Source organism: Carassius auratus, chromosome 36, assembly GCF_003368295.1.
Source record: "Carassius auratus strain Wakin chromosome 36, ASM336829v1, whole genome shotgun sequence".
Taxonomy (NCBI): Eukaryota; Metazoa; Chordata; class Actinopteri; order Cypriniformes; family Cyprinidae; genus Carassius; species Carassius auratus.
Window position 1 is genome coordinate 11,828,815 of NC_039278.1, and position 27,497 is coordinate 11,856,311.

Genomic DNA, 27,497 nt, shown 5'->3' on the forward strand with positions numbered 1-27,497 from the left:
GAGAGGACAACAGAGGATGAACTTATTCACTGGAGAATATATTATTAAGGATTACTGACTCTTTTGGTTATAAGCACGCAGCTTTTTTACTTCCCAAATTGTAAATTGAGATTGTGGATTATTATTATGTTGCTGTTTGAATTCTGTTGGCACCCATTCACTGCAGATGATCCATTTGTTAAGCACATGATACAATGTTACATTTATTTTCATTTAATTTTAATGAATTACATGACATGTTATTTTTATTGAATAATTAAAATGTAAATAGTTTTTTTTTTAATTAATTACAAATTAATGTTAAATTAACACCCATGATAATTATATATAATTAACTTCATAAGCAACAGTTGCACAATAGTTGCAAAAGTACCATTAGAGTGAGTTGAGGGCCCAAAATTAATAAATTTTTGATTTCCATTGATTGACTGATCTTTGTTTCCAGCATCGGTTTTAATTGTCTGTCAGGCTCTTGCCATCCACAGCCAGTATCTTGAAATGCCCTCAGGAAATAGTCGATAGATTGGATTAAACTCCTACTACCCAGGAGACAGCCAATGCACTGATACTGAATGCTTTTATACACACACACACACACGCAGCTGTTTAATACAGACTCTGCCTATCAACAAGATTTACTTTAAAAAGCAGGATGGGGCTTGGAAGTCCCAGCGGAAAAACAGAAATAATGACTTGCTGTGAAAAATAAAAGACTTAAGCACCCTGCATAAACTAGCAGAGAGAATGACAGAGAGAAAGCAAGAGACAAATATGGCAGCTTTTGTAACCACAGGACTGGGGTGCCACTGGGTTTGATTTGAGGTAAGACTTGGTCGGCGTGTCCACCGTTGCTATGGTTACTGAAATATTACCATTCCCACACAGTAAGCAGGATTCACAAGGCTAATAGAAAGATAATCAAAATGGCACACACTCAAATGAGCCCGTTTGGCTCCAATGTGAACGCAGACATTGGATAAATTTTGAATAGCAGACTCCTACACTGACACCTCCTCCGGATCCAGTGCTTTTGTTTTCTGACCAAAAATTGTCACAAATCCATAGAACACACTGGGGTCTAAAAAGATGTAATTTTGAATGTTTCGGGGTTCTTACATATTTCTCCATTTTATTTAATTATTTACTTGCATATATCATTCCATGAAATACCAAAAAACTATCAATTAAATGTTTACATTTAAATAAATACTTTTTTGGTATTTCATGGATGAATAATATATTACCGTTCAAAAGGTTGGGGTTGGAAGGTTCTAGATTTGTTAAATGTTTTTAAAAGTATATGCTCACCAAGGCAGCATTTATTTGTTTAGAAATATTGTTAAAACAATAATATTTAAACTTTTACATAATTCTTTTTTATTTTAAGATAATAAAGTAAATTATACTTGTGATGCAGGAGCAGAGCAAGGGGGTGGCCAGGGGTGGCCACAAAAGCTTGGCCGCCCCTTTGGCCACCCCACTCAAAACTGCAGTTTTTGTCCCTTTTTTTTCTTGATAGGAAATGAATTTATTTAGATGTGGAACCAGCATATTTCTTTATGATCACATCAAACAGGATAATTTTCAGAAGCACACTTCAGCTTCACCTCAATGTCAGGTGTGAGTCAAACAAGCGCTGAAAAGCTACAGCAGCCAAATGAGCTTCAGTAAAACACAGTGAAACACACTTTCCTGTGCACACAGACTGAAGTAGTTTAAGTATTTGGTTCTTTTAATTGTGATGATTTTGGCTCACATTTAATCTCAACAAGTTAGAATATGGTGACATGCCAATCAGCTAATCAACTCAAAACACCTGCAAAGGTTTCAAGAGCCTTCAAAATTGTCTCTCAGTTTGGTTCACTAGGCTATACAATGATGGGGAAGACTGCTGATCTGACAGTTGTCCAGAAGACAATCATTGACACCCTTCACAAGGAGGGTAAGCCACAAACATTCATTGCCAAAGAAGCTGGCTGTTCACAGAGTGCTGTATCCAAGCATGTTAACAGAAAGTTGAGTGGAAGGAAAAAGTATGAACAGCAGCCTTATGAGGACTGTCAAGCAAAATTGATTCAAGAATTTGAGAATGGACAGAGGCTGGGGTCAAGGCATCAAGATCCACCACACACAGACATGTCAAGGAATTTGCTGAACCACAGACAACATCAGAGGGGTCTTACCTGGGCTAAGGAGAAGAAGAACCGAACTGTTGCCCAGTGGTCCAAACCTATTTTCAGATGAGCGCAAGTTTTGTATTTCATTTGGAAACCAAGGTCCTAGAGTCTGGAGGAAGGGCGGAGAAGCTCATAGCCAAAGTCCAGTGTTAAGTTTCCACAATCTGTGATGATTTGGGGTGCAATGTCATCTGCTGATGTTGGTTCATTGTGTTTTTTGAAAACCACAGTCACTGCACCCATTTACCAAGACATTTTGGAGCACTTCGTGCTTCCTTCTGCTGACCAGCTTTTTGAAGATGCTGATTTCATTTTCCAGCAGGATTTGGCTCCTGCCCACACTGCCAAAAGCACCAAAGGTTGGTTAAATGGCCATGGTGTTGGTTGGCTTGATTGGCTTGTAAACTCACCAGACCTAAACCCCATAGAGAATCTGGGGTATTGTCAAGAGGAAAATAAGAAACAAGAGACCAAAAAATGCAGACGAGCTGAAGGCCACTGTCAAAGAAACCTGGGCTTCCAGACCACCTCAGCAGTGCCACAAACTGATAACCTCCATGCCACGCTGAATTGAGGCAGTAATTAAAGCAAAAGGAGCCCCTACCAAGTATTGAGTACATGTACAGTAAATTAACACTTTCCAGAAAGGCCAACAATTCAATTTTTTTTTTTTTTTTTTTGTTCTTATGAAGAATTCTAATTTGTTGAGAGTGAATTGGTGGGTTTTTGTTAAACGTGAGCCAAAATCATCACAATTAAAAGAAACAAAGACTTAAACTACTCAGTCTGTGTGCATTGCATTTATTTAATACATTAATTTCACAATTTGAGTTGAATTACTGAAATAAATGAACATTCTAATTTATTGAGATGCACCTGTATATTCTGGCATTTATGTCTACTGTTGACTTCCAACCTTTTTCACATTTTTATAACTATCTGCATGTCTCATCCATGAGTATGCAGTGCTGGAGAGCAAGCATTTGGGAGTTTTGAGAAGCTGAATGGGCAAGAAAGCTATAGTGAGCCCCTTTATTAAAATATTTCAATTACAGTTAAGTAGAAATTAATTGTACTCAGATGTGCTTTTTGGCACTAAAACATGCCTGTACATTATAGTCAAACACATATTTGTATTTTTATTTGATGAACAGAAAGTTCAAAATAACAACATTTATTACTCATCTTACTTACCTTTTGGAATGGTCTTAAAATACTGCCTCCATGGGCAACTCACTGGGTTTTGGAGCAGAGCTTCTGATTATACTGACTCTATAAATGTGACTGTCGAGCACTGCTCTGATTTCCTTTATTTGTTTCTCTCTTTCTGTCTATTGGCCTTCTTTTATTTACAGCCAATTCTGTACTCCACTATTCTCTTCATTCATTCTTTCTATGCCATTTCTTGTTGCCTGAAGTCAACGATTTACTATCCACATCCTACTGTCAGTGTAAAAAGCTTTTCTACAAACTCGCACATTGCTGGTTTTAACACAAACAGGAAATGACCACAACCCATAGAGCCTAGGATGACACCACCTTCTCATTTTATATTATTCTGTAGAGTATTTTGAAATTATCCATACTGTGTAGACAGAGTGTGACTTCTTTACGCATGATTTGCAAACTCACACCTCCTCAGTAAAGGCACTGTCACATTTCCTCAGCCTGCTGCAGGAAGCTTGACAGATGCTTTTCTGGTCCTTGCAGATGCTTTCTAAACCCGTTTTAAGCTTTTGAGATAACACATAATTACTCTTTCTTTCAAGCCAACTCTTACAGAGCTCTTTGGGTTTAGTCATTTTCCTCCAAAAAAAGAAAAGCATGGCAAAAATCTGATTACTGAGCCAAAACTGGACTCAGATAATCACATATATCTCTACATTTTCCTCGTCTTGTAGAAGACACAAGTGCTTCTCTCACACTGAATAGACTTGCATAAATGTCCCCTCCTTACCTGACAAGCATTATACAGCAGCTGGTGCTCGAACTTCTTAATGCCAAGAATCTGTTGAAACATCTCATACAGCTGGTCCTTGCTGAGAATGAGCTCGGAGGCAGCGCTGGCTGTCATGCGCTGCTGGTGTTTGCGTGGGTCTTCCTCTCCCCTGTAGATGGTATCAAACTTGGCGATCCACGAGCTCAGGACCGTCTCCTTGCTCAAACCATCAATCTCTGGCAGGCTGCGGACACGTTTCTCGATGTGCTTCTTGAAGACCTCACGGGAGTCACTGGCGGAGCAGCCACCGCTTTGGACCATACGAGACACACGGTCGCTTTTAAGGAACACCTTTGATCAAAGAAAAAGTTTGTTGCAGTAACAAATGTATTCTTAGTAAGATTGTATTCATTTGATCGAAAATGCAGTTTTATACATATAATAGTGGTGTAACGGTAAACGTATTCATGTCTAAAAAAAGGTATATGGGTCTTTCGTTATGCATGTGTATTGAACAAACATTGTTTTAAACACTGCATGAGCAGAACTTTATTGGAAACTTCCGGTTTAATACATTTTAACTTTTGATAAAATACAAAGTCTCGTTTTTCAAATTATGTACAATTTATCCAGGCAATTCAAACTATAAATGCTGTTTTGATTGCTATATAAACGCCTATATATATTTACCTCAGGCAAGTCAGTGTCCACAACTCATTAGTGCAATATAAATAAAGTCTAAAATTATAAATGTCTTTAGTCAAAAAAAAGTGTTATTTTTGATAGGATAATTGTTAAATTATGAATTAATTTTACTTTTTCCATTTACTGACCAACAAACATTTGAGCATTATAATACACTTTATACCATGGTAATTGTTTATAAGTATACACATTCCAAGTAGGATTTCAAATGTTTCAGTAAACAGAAAGCTATAGAGATGTTTGCGAATCAAAAATAGACGCTGAAAAACAGATATTATATTATATTATATTATATCAGTGGAAGGGATGAGCTCAGAGAATCAAGGCCAAGGCTGCTTCTATCAATTTCAAGCAATTTTTCTGGTTTAAAAAACATTGGCCACAGGTCAGCGCAACCTTGTTAAATGGCTATCAAGACACTTGAAAAATACTTTGTCCTATTAGACAAGATTTTCCCTGTGTCATAAAGTGCACAGTCCTGATTCATAACCAGACAAAAATGGGTACGAATCTGGCAGTGCACAATCTTTCTGACAATCTGCAGTAGGGTTTAAGGTTATATTTATTTAAGAATCTGTTCTTTCACTCTTTTTTTATTTTCTGTATTTTCTCACAATTCACCTCTCATATTTTGATCTCGGCCTACTGTATCTCTCTCCAGTGGACACGATTCCCTTATCATGCCTGGATAAGCAGGGGAGATGAGTTGACAGAGAGGGAACATCCAGCACATATTCAATAAGAGTATCAGGTTTTAATTGAATTGAAAACCTGACTTTAGCTTTGACCGAATACAAAGGCATTTCGCCTATTAGTTTCACCTCATTAAATTACTGTACCACCCCTTCTGAGAGCAATCTCCTTTTCACCCAAAACCCAAGCCTGTGTGGCAGGTTATTCCCACTTCACCTTTTCTAGGTCATAAAAGATAATATATCATCTTAAATACGATTAAAATATGTCACTTTGAGCTTACATATTTATAAGAGAGGAAGGTTTCACAAAATCCTTTGCAAGGACATAGTACCTTCAACATGTTCCTTCCTTCCTTCCTTTTCTTTATTTATTAAGCACTTTTACACAACTTGTCATTGAACAAAGTGCTGTACAAACACATAAGCAATCATAAAAACATACATCATTTACACCACATATAAATAATGAATTAAACCCCTCAGTTTGATAACCTACAAAGCAACTACTATACCCCATTTAATGCTAGAGCTAGAAGGTATTCTTCAAGCTTATGTTTAAAAACGTAAATGTACGTTCCAATCTAATAGAAAGGGGTAGGTCATTCCAGAGTTTAGGAGCTATCGCTACAAAAGCTTGATCTCCACTTCTCCGCTTTGTTCTTGGAGTCGTTAAACCAGCTGGTCAGCTGACCTCAAGGACCATTTTGGTGCATATTTCTCAATAAGATTTGCCAGGTACAATGGAGCCATACCATGCAGTGATTTATGAACCCAATACTGGGGTAATATGGTCTCGCTTACGAGTACTCGTCAAAAGTCTCGCAGTGGCATTTTGAACAAGTTGTAAGCGTTTAATCAGTGACTTATTTATGCCGACGTAAACCGCATTGCAGTAATCTAGTTTTGTAAATATAAATGCATGAATGAGTTTTTCGAGGTCACGAGTGGACAGAAATGGTTTCACTTTCGCTATTAATCTCAAATGATAGAAACAAGACTTAACAACAGAATAAACTTGTCTCTCAAACCTGAGATCACTGTCGAAAAGAACACCTAAATTCCGGACTAATGGCTTACAAAAGGGTGCTAAATCACCCAGATCATTAAGATTATTTGGAACTCCGAACCAGACGACTTCAGTTTTCTCTTCATTTAGTTTTAAAAAATTTAAAGATAACCATGATTTAATGTCATGTATACAATTTCGCAACAACTCTATTTGGTTCTTGCTGTTCTTTTTTAGAGGGAGATAAATTTGCATATAATCTGCATATCAAATTTGCATATCGTGTTAAGCTGAAGTCACTTCAAACATTTAACAGATTGACTGCAACTGTGTCCTTATGTATTTAATATATGCACAGACATGGATTACTCCGTTCAGTGTTCATCAAATCAGCATAAAACAAACAGCTTAATATTTCTAAACAATCCCCTTTACACTGCATTATATTAATAGGAGAGACAATGTCCCCAAAAGTTAAGTAATGGTACCTAGCTGAGCATTCAAAAGTACTTTTATTTTCAAAAGCATAATGTAGCTTAACTCTTTGGAATCGATTAACCCGTATACGCGTTATGAGGCATTTTCTCCCGATAACCCCGAAAAAAAATTAAATTACACTTTCAGTTTTGATCATACAGATAAGAGCAATACATCAATCGAATCAGTAAAGGGTCTACTTTTTTTGTTTTGTATACAGAAAGAATAACAACAAAACTTTGGACAGGTGTGCTGTCCGCAGCCTTTATCTGCGCTGATCTTCGTTTTATATTTATTTATGTGTGAAAGATTACTTTTAAATTATAAAATTCACCTTATATTGCTGCAAATATCAGACTGAATGTACTGGAGAATTCTAGTTTTAGTTCAATTTCTCTTGTGGATAAGAATTAATCTGTCTGCACCAGCACTTTGTTTCATTAAAATAGGTCCTTGTCCTTTTACATCAAACAGAAAGACATTTAAACAGTGTATTTAATATCAACATAAACATGGTATTCATCAAGGATTTTTATTTCTTGAAAGAAATTATGTTTTGCGTTCTATGTCATGATGAGCTAGTCTGAGATCCATTGCAAGTGCAAGTCCAAACTTTTTGCACCGATAAATAAAAAAGAGCCTAACCTCGTAGTAACTTTGGACAGCATTGATGAAGGCTTCATCGGCTACAATCTGAGTATCTCCACTCAGGAAGGCCTGGAAACGATCTTTAACTGTCTGAAGGTGTTGCTTGCTGATCTGAGAAGAGAAAACATCAAGAAGACCGAAATGTAAATATATTATTGCATTTTCAATTCATGTGACATAAAAAAAAAAAAAAAAACAATCCAGATGTTAACATCATCTGTTCTAGCTTGGAACATCTTCATTCATATGAGGAAATGATGGATGTGGCAATGTAATTATTTGGTGACCAGGTGCTGGATTCACAAAAAAAAGAAAATTTCTCAAAATGAAATTCTAAGAAGTTTGTAAGAATGTTTTTCTTAAGAAGAAAACAGGATATGGTTATCTGCATGTTTTGCAGGTTTAACTAAACACTTGCTGATTAACATGCTTGCTTATCTTTGTTGATATACTGTACGAATATTTGGAGGTTGCCGTAATGTGAATTAAGAAGTTATTTGCAATGATTTTAAAGAATATTACTTTCAAGAATGTGAATTATTCTTGTTTTTTTATCTTAAGAACAATCATATTTTTGGGATAACAATATACAGGTATTCTTAACTTTTTAAAGTAAGATAATGAAACAATAACAGTTAAGAATTTTATTTTTAAGATTGTTTCGTGAATCCAGCTCCAGAATTACTCTGTAAATGTTCCTTTTGTCTCATTCAGTAGAACCTGGAGTAAGTTTTCATTGTACTTTGACCTGAGATTGGTCTGAATTTCACTTAATGTTATAATCGACTTTTGATGAAGAGGTGAATGTGGCCTTTGAACCACAAAAATAAATAAATAATAAAAATCCTCGCTAATTCACATAATAGCAACAGACTTTCCCCCACTAAATATTAGACCTCTTGCTAATTTCAAATTGCAAAAACAGATCATATTTCAGCCAAGAGGCCACATAAAACATTTAGACTACTGAAAATGAGAGACACTGTCCATCTTGAAACACTTCTCATCCATCTGGATAGAGACTCGATTCGGAAGAAATATGAAACAAGCATCCAGATTACACTGATTGCCCACAGAGTGCTGCAGACACTAATGAGTTTTGCTCATATGGCTTTGAAACAATGCATTTTATGTTTGGAAGTTTGACTTTATAACAGTTAAGCCTTGTCTTATTTCCTTAATTATCATTGATGATAATCATAATGATCAGAGCTCTTATTATGTTCTGCTTGGCCGGTATTCATGTTCCATTTGCAACACTAAGGTGTTCTTCCCATCACTAATATTTACAACACACAATTTTTTAAGAGGCTGAGAGGAGACTGAATCTCTTGTCTCATGACAGAGTCAGGGAATTGATATTTATACAGTATATGGATGGATGGATGGATGGATGGATAGATAGATGGATGGACGGATAGATAGATGGATGGATGGATGGATTAATGGATTATTGACTATGAATTATTGAATCCACCTTGTTGATGAAATAAATGTGAATTATTTATAATATAACAAAAATAACATATTGACAATAGCCATAGGTGACTCATCGCTTAGTCCTTTGATGTAAGTGGCACCCAAAAAATAATAGATAATATTAATCATTAAATATTTTTTTTGCAGTTTCTTGCTCATGTTCTTGGTCTTTCTAAAATACAAACACGTGCACACTGTGAACTGGTAATCAGAGGTTCAAGGTAAACATGATTTCCTTTTAATTTTGCCATTGATTTAATTCAGTGATATGCTGCATTTAGTTAGTTTTCTTTTGTTTGTCACATCTGACTGGTAAACAGCAGCAGGCCTTTGATATGTTAGTGTGCCCACCTCCAGGGTCTCAAACCATATGGTCCCTGTTTTCAGCATGGAGATCAGTGTTTATGTGTTTGTTTGTGCTTATGTGAATGCTGGACATCCTTTTAAAATCCCAGGTGTTCCTCCTCATCGATTGTGTTGCCATGGTCACTGAGTATACATGAACACACCCCTTTCCCCATTATCCCCTCTCAGGTTATCCTACAGTATGACCTCATAACAATGAGAGGCAGCTGCATTATCTCCATTACTCCCGTGGTAACCGCAGGAGTGATTAGAGTAGATAGGTTGATGTAGAGCAATTAAAGTGTATCTTCTAAACACTCATCATAATGTTCTCTCTATGTCACCATGACAATGTGTGCCAGTGTTGAGGCTCCTACACTGCTAACCTCATGAACGATAGCATACTAACCTATTACTCCTACTATCTGTGCCATGTATGGCAATAAGAGTAGTATGCAACATACTATTCCAAATTCAGCTGAAAGTATTCTGTGTATACTAACTGGATGTTAATAAACTAGCATGTTACTCCTACTATTTGTGCCATATGCTGCATAATAAAGAGTAGAATCCCAGCATACTATTCCAAATACAGCTGAAGTTTATGTATATTAGTAGGATATACTAGCCTAAGTATACAGTATGTACACTAATAGTATGCTAATATGCTAATTCTCTTTTTTTTCTGCCATACACTGTATGCTACTTGTATAAATATACGTTGGCTTAATTTACAATAGCACTCTAGAATATGACTCTTATTTATGCCATATAGCAGAAATAATATGAGAAAAAACGTACAAGATTTACTCTCACAGAAAAAAGGTACAAAGCTATCGCTGGGGCAGTCAAAAAGTAAACTAATATGTACACTTTAGGTACTAATATGTCTAGCCAAGACAAAATGGTTGTATGCTATTCTGAATTTAGCTAACATATAGTGAAAGTGAAGTGAAGTGTGACCAAGTATGGTGACCCATACTCAGAATTTGTGCTCTGCATTTAACCCATCCAAGTGCACACACATAGTAGTTAACACACACCGTAAACACATATCCGGAACAGTGGGCAGCCATATTGCTGCACCGCCTGGGAAGCAGTTGGGGGTTTGGTGCCTTGCTCAAGGGTCTCACTTAAGTCATGGTATTGAGGATGAAAGAGAGTGTTGTACATTCACTTCCCCCCAAATACAATCCCTGCTGAGACTCAAACCCGCAGCCTTCGGGTTACAAGTTCGACTCTCTAACCATTAGGCCACGACTGCATTAGGCCACAACTGCTATGTAAACAAGCATTTTTTTTCATTTACTAGCATATATTATGCACTATAACAGAAACAGAGGCGTATGCAATTTTGACATTGCTAAATCATCTGAAGTCAAACGGGTTTCATTTTTGGGTAAATTATCCCTTTAAATTCAGATTTAGTCACACTAAAGTCCCTTTAAAGTCAATTCACTTGATGGCCATCTTAAAAAAGCACTCAAGCAGCTATTTTGGGCCAAGTATTAGAAATAGCAAAATCTCATAAACTGCTGAATGGTATCATACATTTATGCTAAATATCTTACATTTCTTAAGCTAAATTAATACAAAAAATATATATTTCAGGCTGATTGAGCCAATGTGCATGTGCATCACTCTGCTGTTCCTAAATATATATAAAAGAGAGCATTAAATTTGTTGATCTAATGCAATGTGTTTTCAACACCACAGCTGGCATAGCAAGCATGACGTCTTGAAAATCATATCAGTGTTGAAAATCAAAGGTGTGTAGTGTAATAAACAAACAGCCTGTCACTGGAGACTCATGTCGACTAATGTTGTTGGAATTAATGATTGAGAAGAATTTAATTGGAAACCTTTAATGAATCATTCACCTCTGCTCCACAATCCCTCATTCCTTCCTGTCAGTCATTTCCTCTTCTTTAATTATTTGGAAATGGCTAATTTCCGCCCTGTAAAGATTAAACTATCATATTGTTAAACTTCGAGTTATGGCTATTTTACTGCTGCTGGCACAGGCTGGTGCAGCTGGAGCGCCCAGACTGCAATAAATAGAGCTAATGACTCTCACGCCCTCCGTTCAGACACTTCCCTTTCTCTGTTCATCCGCTGTGATGTGAAACTCTTGGGTTGTATTAGTCTGTTAAAACATTACTTGCATCCCCAGTGCTTTCCTCCACTGGATTGGGGGTTGGGACATACGGGGGAGGGAGAAGATAAGCTTCTATGATTGAACAGACAACTAGAAAAAGTTCATGTACTAGGGATGAAAAAAAAAATCACTAAGCTAGAGGTTAAAACAGACTCCTGTTGACTTCATTAAAGCTGACCTAAGCCCTGCACTCAGAGTTTTTCAACATGGTCTGTATAAACTGTTGATCTTTACAGTGCATCCTCTCATTCAAGTGCCAGTCCTTGATATGACTTTTCTAGTGTGGATGCTGGAAACGCTCCTCCACAGAGGGCTGTTTTTCACAGAGCAGTGTCTCTGCTTCCCTTCACGCTCAACAGAGCGTTGCATCTGGTTTTGTTCGACAGTGAGAGTCAACATCCCATGTCCATGGCTTTTTTTTAGCTCTGTTTACCAGTGAGAGAGATGGAGACAATAATGAGCAGAAGCGATAGAGAGAGAGAGAGAGAGAGAGAGAGAGCTCGTGGGGTAGAAGAAAGGCTTTCCAAATGTCACTCAGTCAGAATGCAAGAATGTATTGTTTGAGTTACTGTAGAGGGGGCTTCAAAATGAAATAATTTCAAATATGTATAGTTGTGCAGACAGCGAAACATTTTAAAGAACATATAATATGATCTAAAATATACTGGATAAAGATCAAGCAACAAGTGTGAAGCAGCTACTTCAAATGGTTCAGTACTGTTGAAAGCAAACCACTTGTTGGTTTAGATACTGCAATTAATTATTTGAGTGCTTTAGTAAATCTTAACAAATCAACACATTTTTACTTCAAATGCTGTCATTGTTGTTTGAAGTCAACACGATATGTCATTCACAACCCATTTTACTTCACTAATAATACACGTTTTCAAGTAAAACTGAATATTCAATGAGAAAAAAAAAATTGTTGGACTTGATTTTTTTTACTAGAGTGGCAAGACTGTTAGAGGGAAGGAACCGAAAGATGCTGTTCACACAAAAAGGACATTTGTTTCAAAAACAGAGCAAATTATTACATTTTGGAAAGTTACAAAGATATTACACAAAAACCTACAATAAAAAAGAGTGAATTTAGAACAACTATGGGCCATTGTTAGAGACGTGATGTGGAGCAGAGTAAATTCACTGTAAATTAAGGCTTCACAGCAGTGGCGTAGCCACGGGTGTGCCAGGGTGTGCCGGTGCCACCCAGAGTGGCAGGTGGCACACCTAAACATATATGCAGAATTATTTTTTATAGTCTCAATAAAAAATGTTTACTAAACTTGGGCTATTGTTGTTTACTTAGAAAATATATACATATTTTAAATCAAGCCTTTCACGCTTAAGTTACAAATAGGGGTGCTCCGATCACGATCGGCCGATCGTTTATGTGCATCTCGTCAGTAAAGCCGGTTCTCTAATCAGCGGTTAATTCCATCAGGTGCGTGGTTTCACATAGAGCAGCTGTTACTACACAGAGCCGTTGTTAACTGAGAAGATGAGCAAATCCACTTCATTTTCAGCGTTTTTTGGCGCATCTTCTCAGTTAACAACGGCTCTGTGTAGTAACAGCTACTCTATGTGAAATCACGCACCTGATGGAATTAACCGCTGATTAGAGAACCGGCTTTACTGACGAGATGCGCATTAACGATCGGCCGATTGTGATCGGAGCACCCCTAGTTACAAATATTTTAACTGATCCCTTGTTTCCATGGCGACGTGTCATGATTGTCACGTGACACACCTCAGACACTAATAAATGTATCGGTATTCGTTTATTTAGTTTTTCATTTTTTATTAAAATATATACACAAACTTGCTTACCATGTCAAGTATCTGATATTCCGATTCTTCGTTTAAAACCCTTAATAAATTATCTTGATCTATAACGAGATGAGCGCTGCAGTTCAGAGTCCTGTCAGCCAGGTTTAACGCACAGCACTTCAATTCCACAGTTTCTCCCGAAATACATTAAAGTAAGAGGCTGTTGAACTGGACGAAGAATAAAGCAAACTTTATTGTTCTGCTATGTGTGTCTGATATATGAATAAAACATTTTACAAATTACATTTGATTAGATAGTTTTTGCTGCTTCCATTGACATCAGTGTGTATTTTACAAACTACCAATGTATTGTTTTACTAGTGATTATGTATATTTAAATGTATGAAACCTAAAATAAACATTATGTGGTTGAAAACACTGCACTACATTAATTGTGATATATGACCAGCGCTGAGCGCATCTCTGGCTCAGTGCAGCCAACGCGCAAAAGCTGTTTGAATCTGGCAGTTCTGTCTGTGATGCCACTGAACATTCTAAATCATACTCTCAGGGGCACAGAAATAAGAATCCAATATATGGTGCAATAATGCTAAAAATTTAATTTACATTTAAAATTATTTTTGGTAAAATATATCTGCCGACATTTGGACTGCCAACCAATCAGCAAACAGCAGCTGACTGTGACCCCTGCAGTCTATGATATAAACAGATCATTTTTGATTGCACATTGCTAGCTAGCAATATGTTGCAGAGCTCCTTTCTTTATTTTTTTTAGCAAAAAACCTCGGCTTGATGGACAGCCAGACACAAGGCCCAACGTTACACACCTGATGAGGATGTTTCTCCCTCCCCGGGCTCAACATCAACAGTGTTGCCAGATTGGAAATGTCCATGTATCGTACCAGAAGTTCAAAATTATAGTATTTGGAAGAAAATTACTACATTTAACAATTATCTACATTTTGACACGAGCTGCGAATTATCACTAGGAGTATGGTTGGACGGAAGCAGTGTGACAAAAATACTATCCCATAATTTTGCACAGTAGGCCTAATCTGACAATAAATGTGGCACACCCAGATTTTCATATGCACACCCAGAGTCTCTTTTCTGGCTACACTACTGCTTCACAGGGTTCATGGCTTTTATAAAACAGTATGTGCTTAGACTACTCACTAAATCAAAATTTACTAAATTAATTTTTAAACAATTTCTTTGGTGCAGTAATTCTAGTAGAAGAATGGTTGCCAAGCAACACAGAGAAAAAAGGCGCGTTCCGATTGACAGGGTCCCTACGCAGTGCTCACTGCTCCGCTCAATTGGAACGCCCTCCAATGTCATCACAGGGAGGCAATGATGGAGTCTTACATATTATAATATAACATAAATATTGTAATTTGTTTTATTTCAAATTTAAATACATATATAATACATTTACAATTATGTATCTAATAAATTTAGTCAAAATGTATAGGTTTAGACTGTCAACAGATTGTTGTGGTCTCATCTCTTGAGCTTTCTTTCCTACATGCAGCCCCAAAATTAACTCTCCTGAAGTAAAAAAGTGAAATAAAAAAAATGTACAGAGCCTCAGCTCTTTCTTCCTGGTTTTACTCAGTTTCACTCATTTATACAATACAATCTGCAAATGTAACCGCCATAACCATTCATAAATACTCTTATTTGTATAATAACAACATTTATTGCAACCCCTCTATTGAAGAGCCTTTAAAAACTCTAACGGCTCTGCTTTATCATTAATTCTGACTAGTGATGCGGTGTGCAACGACAGTTGGGTGATTTCCCCTCTCCACTTCCTGTGAATTGATGTATCGATGGTCCCTTATTACCTATTCCGTTCGCAGTGCCCTTCGAACATGTTCGCTCACTTCGGAATGGAATCTTACTTAAGATGGTGGAATACCCTGTGAAGTCCACTTCGCAGTCCTCTTTCAGTCGAATGGAACGCACCTACAGTGGCACAGTAATACTGATGGAATGTCATCACAATGCGTAGATGCCTCATAAGTGACTGTTTCTATGGGCCGCTATATGTAAGCCGTTCGCCATTTCGTAATGGTGAACTTGACGCCAATTACCATAGTAATCACTGAATATTCAAAAGATGCCACAATCCTGCACAGAACAGCTCAATGGTTCTGTGAGAAACTACAGTATGATGAATGGCGTCAAGTTGACCATTCCAAGATGGCGGCCGCATCTACGTGCCTGGAGCAGTTGAATGGGGCATCTATACATATCTATGGTGGTCACAGGTTTATAGAGTAATTTACAATGCCTTTCGAAGACAGCTTAACCAATCGCTATCTAAACTATCTGTTTTATAAATTAAATTCAAAAACTATTGTGAGTAAAATATATTGACAAATTGTGCGCAATCAATGTTTTATTACCTGATATTGTGACTGGGTGTTAAAAGTGATTGGATTGTAATACAAAGCTTTTTTGTTGTTGTTTGAAAGCATATTTATTAAAAACTCATTCCTAAAGCACATCTCTATGGAAGCCCGTTTCCCCATTAGAGAGAGAAATATATATATATATATATATATATATATATATATATATATATATATAGTGTGACAAGCATTCCCGGAGGAATCAGCGTCGCCCTGGCAACCAACAGAAAGCACCTGCACATCCTTGTCACCGGCTGATCGGTCACAGCTGCTCCCCATCAGTCTGCACATTCTTTAGCAGAACACGCTGCACTCAAACAAAGAGTATAGAAGTAACAAGAGGCGAAACTCAATAGAACGTTCCATAGCAACCAACGCACCCATGCGCAGAGCTGCAGCTCCGCCATCTTGGACTGAACGCAACACAGCTGTCATAGAATTGAATGATACCGCTCCCATTTCAAAAGCGGTTGAGGGAATTAAATAGTAGTTTATTGTTTTTAATATCTCTATAGCAGACATCCCATGTCTCTAAATGTGAAACACAACTTGTTCAGATTTTTCGCTTTCATTTTCTTGCGTAAAATATATTTTTTAATATATATATATATATATATATATATATATATATATATATATATGTATTTATATTATATAGAATATAAATAATAATATTTTTTAATTTGTACATTTTAATAAACTTATATAACTTTTTTTCTGTTTCATTTTCATAATTTATTTCACTTCAACAATAACCTAGCATATGTCTTCTTTAAAACAAGACCAACCATACAGTAAGTCTATATTCCAAAGCATTCTTGAATTGCAACCATTTAAATCGCATATTTTCAGAGATATATGAACACCTGACCTGGCAAATGACCGCTTTATTAATTCATTGTTATCACTAAATTAACCCTTTAACTGTCACCCTTTTTCGCATAAACATGAAAATCACTATCCAAACTTAAAGACCATTTCGAGTCTTGACCCAATTTTAACCAAATACATAACGTTAGCAAACTGTTACTGCGGTCATGGGATAGCTTAAATTAACGTTACAGCACCTGTACTATGCTGCCCGCAGTTGCAATCAGCTTCCAGAAGAGATCAGATGTGTTAAAACACTATAGTCACATTTAAATCTAGACTCAAAACTCATCTGTTTAGCGGTGCATTTATTGAATGAGCACTGTGCAATGTCCGAATTGATTGCACTATATTTTCACTGTTTATTTTATTTTATTTTTTATGTAAAGTCTGTTTCTAACTGTTTTTAAATGTTTTAATCATTTTAAAAGTTTTAAAATTGCTTGTTTTATTTTTGTTATTATTTTTCTTCATGATTATTTTACTTTCTTTTATATAAACTTGCCTTGCCTTGCCTTATAGCTTGTTGTCAAAACTGCAATGGAGTTTCGCCTCTTGTTACTTCTATAATCTTTGATTCAAACAAACCGAACCGAATGCAACGCTGGTCTAATCCCTCTCTCATTTCTTCGCAGGAAGCAGCAAGTGATCGACAGCCCACCCACTTTGGAGCACGTCAGGACACCCACTTTCACCTTGATTGGCACCGAAGAGCACAGAGAGCACACAGGAAGCACCAGCCACCAGAAAGCGAATCAGCACACTTCACCAGGCACCCTACACTGTTCAATAAATCCACCCTCTGTGGCATTTAATTCACACACCTCTTGTCGAGTGATACTTCAACCCGTGACAATATACAGTATATAGTCAAACTGTGAGATAAACCCGGAAGTCACAATTGCACACCATTCAGCAAAGATAAATTAAACTGATGAAAAGGGAGTAAACAATGAATGAAACATAAAAAATGTTGTATTTAAAATTATGTTCTTTTGGACTTTGAAAAAAAAAATGTGTCATGATTTTCACAACAACATTAAGCAGCACAACTGCTTTTAAAAATAAAGTATTTGTCTTGAGCAGCAAATCATATTAGAATGATTTCTGAAGGATCATGTGACACTGAAAACTGGAGTAATGATGTTAAAGATTTGTTTTTGCCATCGCAGGAATAAATATATAGTAAAATATATAATAAATTAACTTCAAAATATATTAACATAGAAAACAGTATTTTTTTAACTGTATTAATTTTTCACAATATTATGTTTTTTATGTTTGTTATTTTGTTTTATTTTAGTTTATATGTTTATATTTAAACATTTTAAAAATCTTACCAATCCAAAACATTTAAAGAGGGGGTGAAATGCTCGTTTTCACTCAATGGGCCCTATCTTGCACCCAGCGCAATTGACTTTGTACACCGACGCATGAGTCATTCCTATTTTGCACCTGCGCAAAGCGCGCTTTTCCCTCCACAGAAGCACGTCGCTAAACTAGTGAATGAACTTGCGCTCCCTGGGCGGTTCAGCGCAAAAAAGGAGGCGTGTTCCGGCGCAAACAATCCCTGGTGCTATTTTGCTGTTCCATTAAACAATTGCGCCACTGACCAGAAAAAACCTAGTCTAAAGTCAGTGGCGCGTTGCGTGTTGTTCATTATGCTATTTTAAGGGCGCATGCTTGACCATAATGTATAGCGTGCACAACGCGCATACACTTTGCTCATGTAATCTACACAGATGCAACAGTTATTTTTGCAAATCATAAATTGTTACACTAAAAAAAATTAACACATGAGATGACGGAAATCATGGTGTGTCACAATGATAGGCATAAAATAGGCATAAATCTAGCTTACAAATTATTCAGGCTAATTGTAGTAATTAAGGATCAGACCTGTTTGCCCTATAGTGACAAGACATATATGTATATAAGGACATCTGACAAATTGGTTTGTCCGTCAAGAACCAGGAAAAAAAAATCGATGAAACATTTGTGGCTATTTCCTCCCACGTCTGTTTAACCGACGCTATTTTGGCTGGGTTTCTCCCATCCCCATACAACACAACTTCTCTGTCTTTCACTGCTCTTACAAGAACATCAGTCTCCTCGGCTGTGAATCGCTCCTGGCGTGCGCCTGGTAAATACGCCATAATAATAGCAATCCATAATGGAACTTGCGCACCTGCTTTTAAAGGGAATGTTGGATGACGCTCTGATTGGTTTATTTCACGTTACGCCCAAACCACACCTATGAATAATGAAGCTACTTCAGACCAACCCATTTTAGATTTGCGCCGGGCACAAAAGCCATTTATCCCGCCGGGAAAATAGCAACAGCGCCGAAACCCGCCCACAAAGTTACTTGCGCTTCGCGCTTTGACACTTGCGTTTCAGATCGTTAAAATAGGGCCCAATATCCTGTTAATCTTGAGTACCTATAGAGTAGTACTGCATCCTTCATAACTCCAAAAAGTCTTTAGTTTTATTATATTCATAAGAGAAAGATAGTCTGTACCAAAAACACACTTCTTTTGTGACATTTCGCGTCGCTCTCGCTCTGATCAGTGATTGTCTGTGCTCAGCCTCTCAGTGCTCTCCTCCATGGGAGCGTGCACTCTTCTGGGAGAAGTGCCCTTAGGACCCATATAAGGAAATTCCGCTCCATTTAACGTCACACAGACCCATACTCGAAAAAAACTTTCGAGTAACAACTTAATTTTTGAAACTTTGTCCATGTTTAGCATGGGAATCCAACTCTTTTTCCACCTTCTTGTAGTTTTCTCACTTTAATTAGACAGAAAAAGCTTTTTTTGCACTAAAAATCTTTTTGTCTGCACTGTTTGTTCACTTACTGACACTCACTGATCTGCACTCTATCTGCCAAGTACTTTGCGCTGCTTTATTTAATTTTATTTCTAATTTTATTATATGTCTTTTTTACATTCCCTTATTGTATAGCTGTATCTTTATATTTGATCTAGTTTTTTAGGCTCTACTGTTAGTGTTATCTGTATGTATGGGGAGTCTGAAAGTAATGCAATTTCGATTCTCTGTATGTATGTACTGTACATGTGGACGAATTGACAATAAAGCAGACTTGACTTGACTTGGCTTGACTTACTCTGAGGCACCAAGTCTACCAAACATCTCAGCTCCCATGTACAATAACTTAACTCTGGAACACAACAAACCATAATACATGCAGGTCATAATAATATTAAAACAATGTTGTAGTATGTACATTCAGACTACAGCATTGTTTTAGTATTATTATTGTTTTAGTAGTATTATTGGCAACGTTCATTTATTTATGCTCTGTACACTTATAAGACTGCCTGTCATTGTTTGTGCATTCTTTTGCATTTATGATGGAATGTTCTTATTTGTGTGTGTGTGTGTGTGTGTGTGTGTGTGTGTGTGTGTGTGTGTGGGTGTGCGTGTGTGTGTGTGTGTGTGTGTGTGTGTGTGTGTTGTGTGTGTGTGTGTGTGTGTGTGTGTGTGTGTGTGTGTGCGCGTGCGTGTGTGTGTGTGTGTGTTCCCCAGGTGCCCACTGGGCTCATGTTGATTGCGTGAGAATGGTGGTCTGGGGTTTCTCTCTGAGAAAGGATCCCATTAGTGATCAGTGCCCGAGGTAAAGAGACAGACTGCTTTCATGTCCCTTGAGTCTCTGCCTATCTGTCTGTCTGCCTTTCTCACTCTGTCTTTCTTTTCATGTCTTCTTGATGTTATTTCAGTTTATGAGCAATGCTGCCTGTTTCTACAGTATACCTTGATGATTGGAAAACTTTGGATTCAAACTTTGAATGAAACCTTTCTCTGAAAGGTAAATGTATTATGTTGTATAGTCATTAATACACTGCATTCCCTGTTTGTATAAAGCAGACTTTTTGCCATTTTGTTTCTTTGTTTATGACTTGACAGTTTTATTTGTAAGTCTGTTTATGCTTTCAGAGAGAGAAAAAAAGGTATTTGTGAATTCATATTTTAAATTTACATCTTTATTTCTCATTATTGTAAATTTCCCACAATTTAGACTTAATATCTTACAATTGCGGCTTCATATTTCACATTTGCATCTTTATTTCTCATAATAGCGACTTCGCATTTTACATTTGCATCTATTTCTTGTAACTGCAACTTTATATCACAAAATTGACTTAATATCTACAACTGCGACTTCATATTTCACTTTTGCATCTTTATTGCTCAAAATCTTAAACTTTATGTCTCACAATCGTGATGTAATATCTTACAATTATTTCTTTAGATTTCATATTTGCTTCTTTATTTCTCAGAATTGTAACTTTCTTACAAATGTGACTAAATATTTTACAATTCCGACTACTTTTCATAACTGTCTCTTTATGTCTCAGGCTGTGACTTTAACACTTTTAAACTACATCACAGTTAACTTTTACATCGCATGTATTTCTTACACTGGTGCAAAAAAACAGGCTTCCACTGTTTCATAATCAACAAATTGTTATGAATAAAAAAGTACTACTCTCAGACACCCTTAATTTGAACCCATTTGGAAAGGATGTCATTCTTAATCCAGTGGTACTTAATAATTGAAATCTAGTTCACTGATGATACTTTTTCATACCTTTAAACTATCTAAAACATCTGAACACACACTGCTGTTTACCACATATATGTGTAAATGTATCTTCAAACCTTCTGAATTCACACTGAAACTCTTGGGCAAATAGAGATTGTTATGTAACAGATCACAGAAGGCAAATGAATGTGTAATCCCAGATTACAAACAAGCAACAAAGAGCACATGAAAGGGTCATCCTCCCACCGCCTTTACGCTGCTTTATTCAAGCACATGTTCACAAACACCCGTTTCTACAATAAACACACTCACCATGGAAACACATACAGTATATCTGTGTGTGGTTTGCTCATTACTACTGTAAGATGTTTGTTAAATCCTGAAATGCAAGTATGCACAAATGTTTCCACTTGGTACAGTTTGTTTCAAAAACTTAAATAAATAAAAATAAATAGAATCATAAAAGTGTAATCAAATGCAATTAATATGCTGTAATCTAGCGTTCAGTGCATGTGATGTGATGCTCATGTGGAAAATACAGGTTTGAAGCAGGGATTGAAATGATGACATAAATAAAAAGAATAATAAAATAAAAATAACAATTAATTAAAAAAAAACTATACAATTAAAAAAATTATGTAAGACATATGTATTAAAAACAGGTAATTTGCAAATAAAAACAAATATTTATGAATTCCTTAAAAAATTATACAATTCAAAAAGCAAACCATTTGCAAACATAAAAAAATAATAATGTGCTTTTGCACATCCTGAATTAACAACAAGTATGAATGGCATTTATCTTTTACAACAAGAACCACCACGTACTTAAACATCAATTCATATCAAAAGAGTTTCAAATATTCCTTTTCAGTTTGAGCTAGTTCCAGAATTGTTCTGCATGGATTTTCAATACCTAGTTAAAGTGCCTCTCATACTTGCAGCTGACCCAAGATCAGCCAGCATTTGATTGTGCATCCATCATGGCTATCATAATAGCAATCTTCCCCCCGCCTACACGTCAAGATCTTCAGCCCACAATGAAAGCCTGCTGACCTCAGATCAGGCCTATCCCACTAGTAGGGCTCTTAAGGCCTTTTCGGTGTATCCGTCTACACTATACATTTACTGTAAGAGGCACCTCAGCAGACCGTTCACAGACAGAGAGCTCTTATCTGAGTTATGGTTTGTCTCTAACACAATGGACTTTCAGATTCTGCCCTCCCGAGCACAAGAAGGGCATTGAAAATTGCCTCTTTGCTCAGTGAGGGAGTGGAAAAGAAAATGGATTTGTGGAGAGATATATCAATACACATGTCTGCCTCAAAATAACAGAAATAAATAGAGCCTATAAAATAGGTATTTTTTATAACAATGCAATGACAATACTGTCATTTTTTTTAAAACGAGGATTGTAATTAACTCCACATCTACTGCATCTCAAGAATAGGCCCTGCAATTGAAATGGAGCAAATAATTGTATCTGAACATCTTGACAAGACAGACACAACAGATTAGTTTCATCATATCACCTCTGAAAATGCTGCTCGTGGTGCTATTATTCTCTCTGTAAAGTAGATTGTGGTAAATGATGTCATACAATAACTCAATCAACTCTTGTAAGGGCATCATATTGCACAGCCAGCAGCTTATGTCTCGAAGGATCGTCTGAGGGCAACTTTCGCTACACGCTTACAATTTCGATTATTCTCATTTTTTGTCCAATGTTACAATATACTTCTATGAAAGGTGATCAGATCATGATGAATATTAATAAAAAAAATGTTTTTGCTTCAAATCAAAGTTTGTAATGTTGCGATTCACCGTGATCTGGTAGGTTTGGTTCATGACTTATAACTCTTTAAAAAAGTCATAAGCGGCATAATTGACTGGACTTTAGATGTTCAAGTGTGCTCACTGTAACTACCTTCTCTGAAAATACTTTCTTTTGTTCTGTTGTCTCTAAATGTGGGTATATTTGTGCCGGTCTGTCTGTTTGTGTGTGAGAGAGCTTTAACGAGAAAAGAAGGAAGAGAGAGACATTGTAGGATATATTGTTAAAAGCTTTAATTAGGCTCTCAATTCAGTGTGTGGGTGGCTGCACGCCGGAGACAGCGAGCGGCAGCAGTGTAAGACACCTGACATGGTCCTACTGATCATTAAGTATGTGACAGCATGCACCTTGTCATCGTGACTAATACTACCATTTCTGAAGCAGACAGCAAGGAGCACCATGAACAGTTTCCATATTTAGTTGCCGGCATGAGCTGGTCCCGCGTTAAAAAAACAGCAGACTTGCTTACAATCATAAGACGGGTGAATAAGCATGTCACTGCATCATAATTAAAGCAAAGACAGAGGGAGGGGAGGTAAACAAACACTAATATTAATTTGATATTTCCACAGTACTTAATAACAACAACAATGATAACACACAGTATTGTATTATACAGCAAAGCTAGTAAGATTTAGTGGACTTATAAAACTTTAACGACATTAACCGCATATACTTTGTGAAAGTGCATAATTGAAGTTGCAGAGAGGTATTAATAATCTGTCTTTGAGGGTTGACATCATAACATGGTCAAGTTTACATCCTCACATCTAACTCATTTATGCAATAAAAAAATATGAATATTAATAATAATAACCAGCATGAATCAGCACTGTTGCTTTGAGTATACTCAATAATTTATATATTTATTATATAATATTCCATGTCTATAACAACAACACGACATACTGTAGGCTCATTAGAAAAATACAGACTGTATGAACATGCAATTCGCTGAAGTTTTTTACAGAATTTATTGCCATTTGCAGAAAATATATCGCTCCCGGTAAAAAACAACCAATCAGAGCTGCGGTACATAACTTTTTTTTTGTGTTCAAGGTTTACAAAATGTATATAATAAGCGAGTACACCATGAATCCATTTTCCAAACCGTGTTTTTAGCCTGTCCTGAATCACTAGGGTGCACCTATAATAAGTGTTTATATTCTGACTATTTTAGATTGCTTCGGGGGTACCGCGGCGGAGTAACCCAGTACCTTTGTGATTCTTCATAGACATAAACAGAGAGAAGTAGTTCCGGCTACGATGTTCTTCAGCAAGACACAAGCAGTTCAGTTTATTAACCGCTAGAGCGTCAAAAGTTACAGACTGCAGCTTTAATACTGTTAGTTAGGTTTGGTTATGTTCAAACGTGATAGAGCATTAACATTTTAGTACCACTCACCAGACCTTTCATTTCTGAACTACATACAACAACAAAGTAACAGAACCAATTACACAGAAGTCACTTTCAAACCTAGCGTCTTTCGTTCTGTGCAGCAAACTTGAGTGAGCAACCTGAACCCGATATGAAATGTAAGTGCGGAAATCTTTCAATATCATGAACTGCCTTTGAAACAACTGGAATTCACCAGAGAAAATAAGCTGAACAATGGTAAATAGTGTGAACACATCTTAGATGAATATCAGTTGAAGAATTATAATGGGTTTCTCAGTGTGACACTGGCAGATATCTCGCTGAAGATGTCTGAATAATGATTAGTGTAGACTACTATCTCTGAGCACAGAGTTGTGTTGAATTTCCATCTCCTCTCAAAGGAAAACCATCACAACATTTAGGATATGACTGACCAGTGCACCTTTTATTGAGAAAACCAAGTCTTGAGATGATTAAATGATTATTAATTTAATAATTAAAGAACTATAACAACAAGGAATATATAGTGTAACAAAAACTCAATTGTATATCTAAAGAAACCTGCTGGTTCTTGATCTCACATGAGTCTTATCTGTGCGGACACAACAACAGCCGGAGAATAACTTCCCACAGAGACTCTTTTTATTGTCCCAAGGCACTGGCTCCGAAGAGAAAATCAGCAAGCAAACAAGCCCCTGGGGGCACAACCAAATAAGACAGACTTGTTTTCGACCTCAGATTGTATGAAATGAAACTCACAGTGAGTCTTAAAATGAGGCGGAGCTGAAATTCAAACAATATGTAATGTACTGGCTCTCAGATATCCACTTCACAGTTGTACATTTTCCAAGCTGAAGCTACTATATTTGATAAACGATTTTGAATAAGGCACTCATGGATATGATGAACACATAAATTATTCAAGATTCTGACATAAAAGACAACTTCATTCTGCCAGAGCTCTGCCTTTGATTACAAGCCAGGAGAAAATGTCTCAAACACCAACTCTCCATCTCTCAAACATTGTGCTAATGTGGTACAGCTGCCTCCTTGTTAGTTTTTCGAGAATAAAGACTGTCAGAACCTGGTTTTGGCTTATGTTTGATAAGCAAAATGTCTTCAATTAATATTAGACAGAAGCATGTTTTGCATGCAACTCTACATTGCAAAGGAGAGATAATGACAACAAGTCAGACAGATTTCATCATTCTTGAATAACAATCAAGTACTTTTTCTCATAGGATCTGAGTGAATGCATTGTGGTATTGCTATTTTCACAAGGGATACATACACCCTTGTTGATAGAAATTTCTGGAATGGTCTTCTGCCATCTTAAATGCTTCAATGGTGGTTTTACAGTTTGTCCAACAGACCACTGACATGTTTATGACATCCATTATGTTCATAAAGTCAACTTGTCGGCAACATTGCCCTGAACTCTCAAAAACTATCTGGGTATATGCATCTTTTTGATATCCTTAGACAGCAAACACATTAAACAAGCAGTCAAAGTTACACAAAGGATATATCTTGGAGGTCTTGGATGGTTTTCCTAAAGCACAATAGTAAACAAGTAGCCTATGCATAAGTGTGAGACTCTCATAGTAAAAGATTTTCTGGTTGCTAATCATCTTAGTAAAAATATTGAAAAGGGCACCTCTGCAAGTGCTCAGGAAAAATGACATGTTGTAGCAACTTGCACCTGTCATCTACCCTTAAGATTTATTTATTTTTTAAGTACCAGAAAAGATGCGAGATGGGTAATGTTTATATATATATATATATATATATATATATATATATATATATATATATATATATATATATATATATATATATATATATATGTTTTTATTTATTTTTAGAAACATTGTTTTTTATTATTATTATTATTGCATTGGAAAATAGGAATACATTTTAAGGACTGAATCAATCATCTCTACCACATGCTACAACTGTGTTTTTGCACAGCTAGAAGAGTGTTGCTCACCAATTCTTCATTTCAACAACAATCTGTTGCATGTGACTTTGCCCTCTCACCTTTTGCTGTCGTCTCGCCATGTCGGTCGGCTGCTTCGCATTAAACGGATAGGCAATACAGCGCATCACAAAGACGTAAAGCTGAAGCCTCTTCTTTTTCTCCTCTTCTTCCCTTTGCATCTTTTCTAATTCATCCTTTTCATTCTCGATCGCCACTGAGGGGCTCGGGCTCGTTGGTCGGGCATTAGCGATTCGGCTTGGCTGTAGACCACCAGAGCTTTCGCTGGACCTGCTTGGAGACACCCGAGGACCACCAGCCTTGGGCGCAGCCACCACTTTGCGCTCTTCTTCCACAACCTCATCCGCCTCCTCCTCGCTGGAGGATGGGTCCAACATTTCAACGCAAGTTCTTGCTTCTCTGAAATCAAAAGATACAAATCAAGTGGTCTTTTTTTTGTAATAAAACATCTGTAACTCGCTTCAGAGGACGAAAAAGTACGGAAGGGAAGACGCTTATTTTTCCACAGTCTACAATCCAAACGAGACATCAAAAGTGTCACTTACCCTCAGCGCGAGAGAAAAAGCTGCTCCAACCGCCAGCAGTCGTCTACCGAATTAAATTGTTGCTGCTTACGTGTTTTTTTCGTTTAACTCTCCGTTTACCATAACGGATTTAATGGAAGATAACACGGGGAGTGTCGGAAAAACAATCCACTGCTGCTGTTTTGCTGGTTTCCTCTGGCAGTCTTTCTACCGACTATAAAGTGACAATGAGATCAGCGCGCGCTGAGAGCTGACCGTGGTTCTGAACTGAAGCTGTAGGGGGAGGGGCTCATTGACGTGGTTTCCGTGACAGCACTATCGCTGTGTCTCTCCCTCACGATATTCACCACGCTTAACCGTTAACAACTACAGCACTTCCTGAAACATTAGAAAACCAATTCTGTTTTTCGTATTAGAGTATAGAACTTTAGGAATTTATCTACGATTTCATTTTTACTGATTTAACTTATGCCAACCCAGATGCATTT

General features: G+C 36.8%; 1 protein-coding gene across 26 annotated transcripts in view; it reads right to left on the reverse strand.

The window, feature by feature from the left end:
- The window catches only part of LOC113055250 (calcium-dependent secretion activator 1), a 103,551-nt gene extending 76,054 nt beyond the window's left edge, over positions 1–27,497 (reverse strand). For 25 of the 26 annotated variants that reach the window (XM_026221406.1, XM_026221401.1, XM_026221393.1 and 22 more), the window contains exons 1-3: positions 26,527–26,862; positions 7,645–7,758; positions 4,135–4,467 (exon numbers count right to left, since the gene is read on the reverse strand). In XM_026221406.1, the coding sequence (XP_026077191.1) occupies positions 4,135–4,467; positions 7,645–7,758; positions 26,527–26,862 (783 nt within the window). Of the gene's footprint in view, positions 1–4,134; positions 4,468–7,644; positions 7,759–26,526; positions 26,885–27,030 lie in introns of those variants that run through there. The other variant, XM_026221378.1, reaches the window with a different exon arrangement.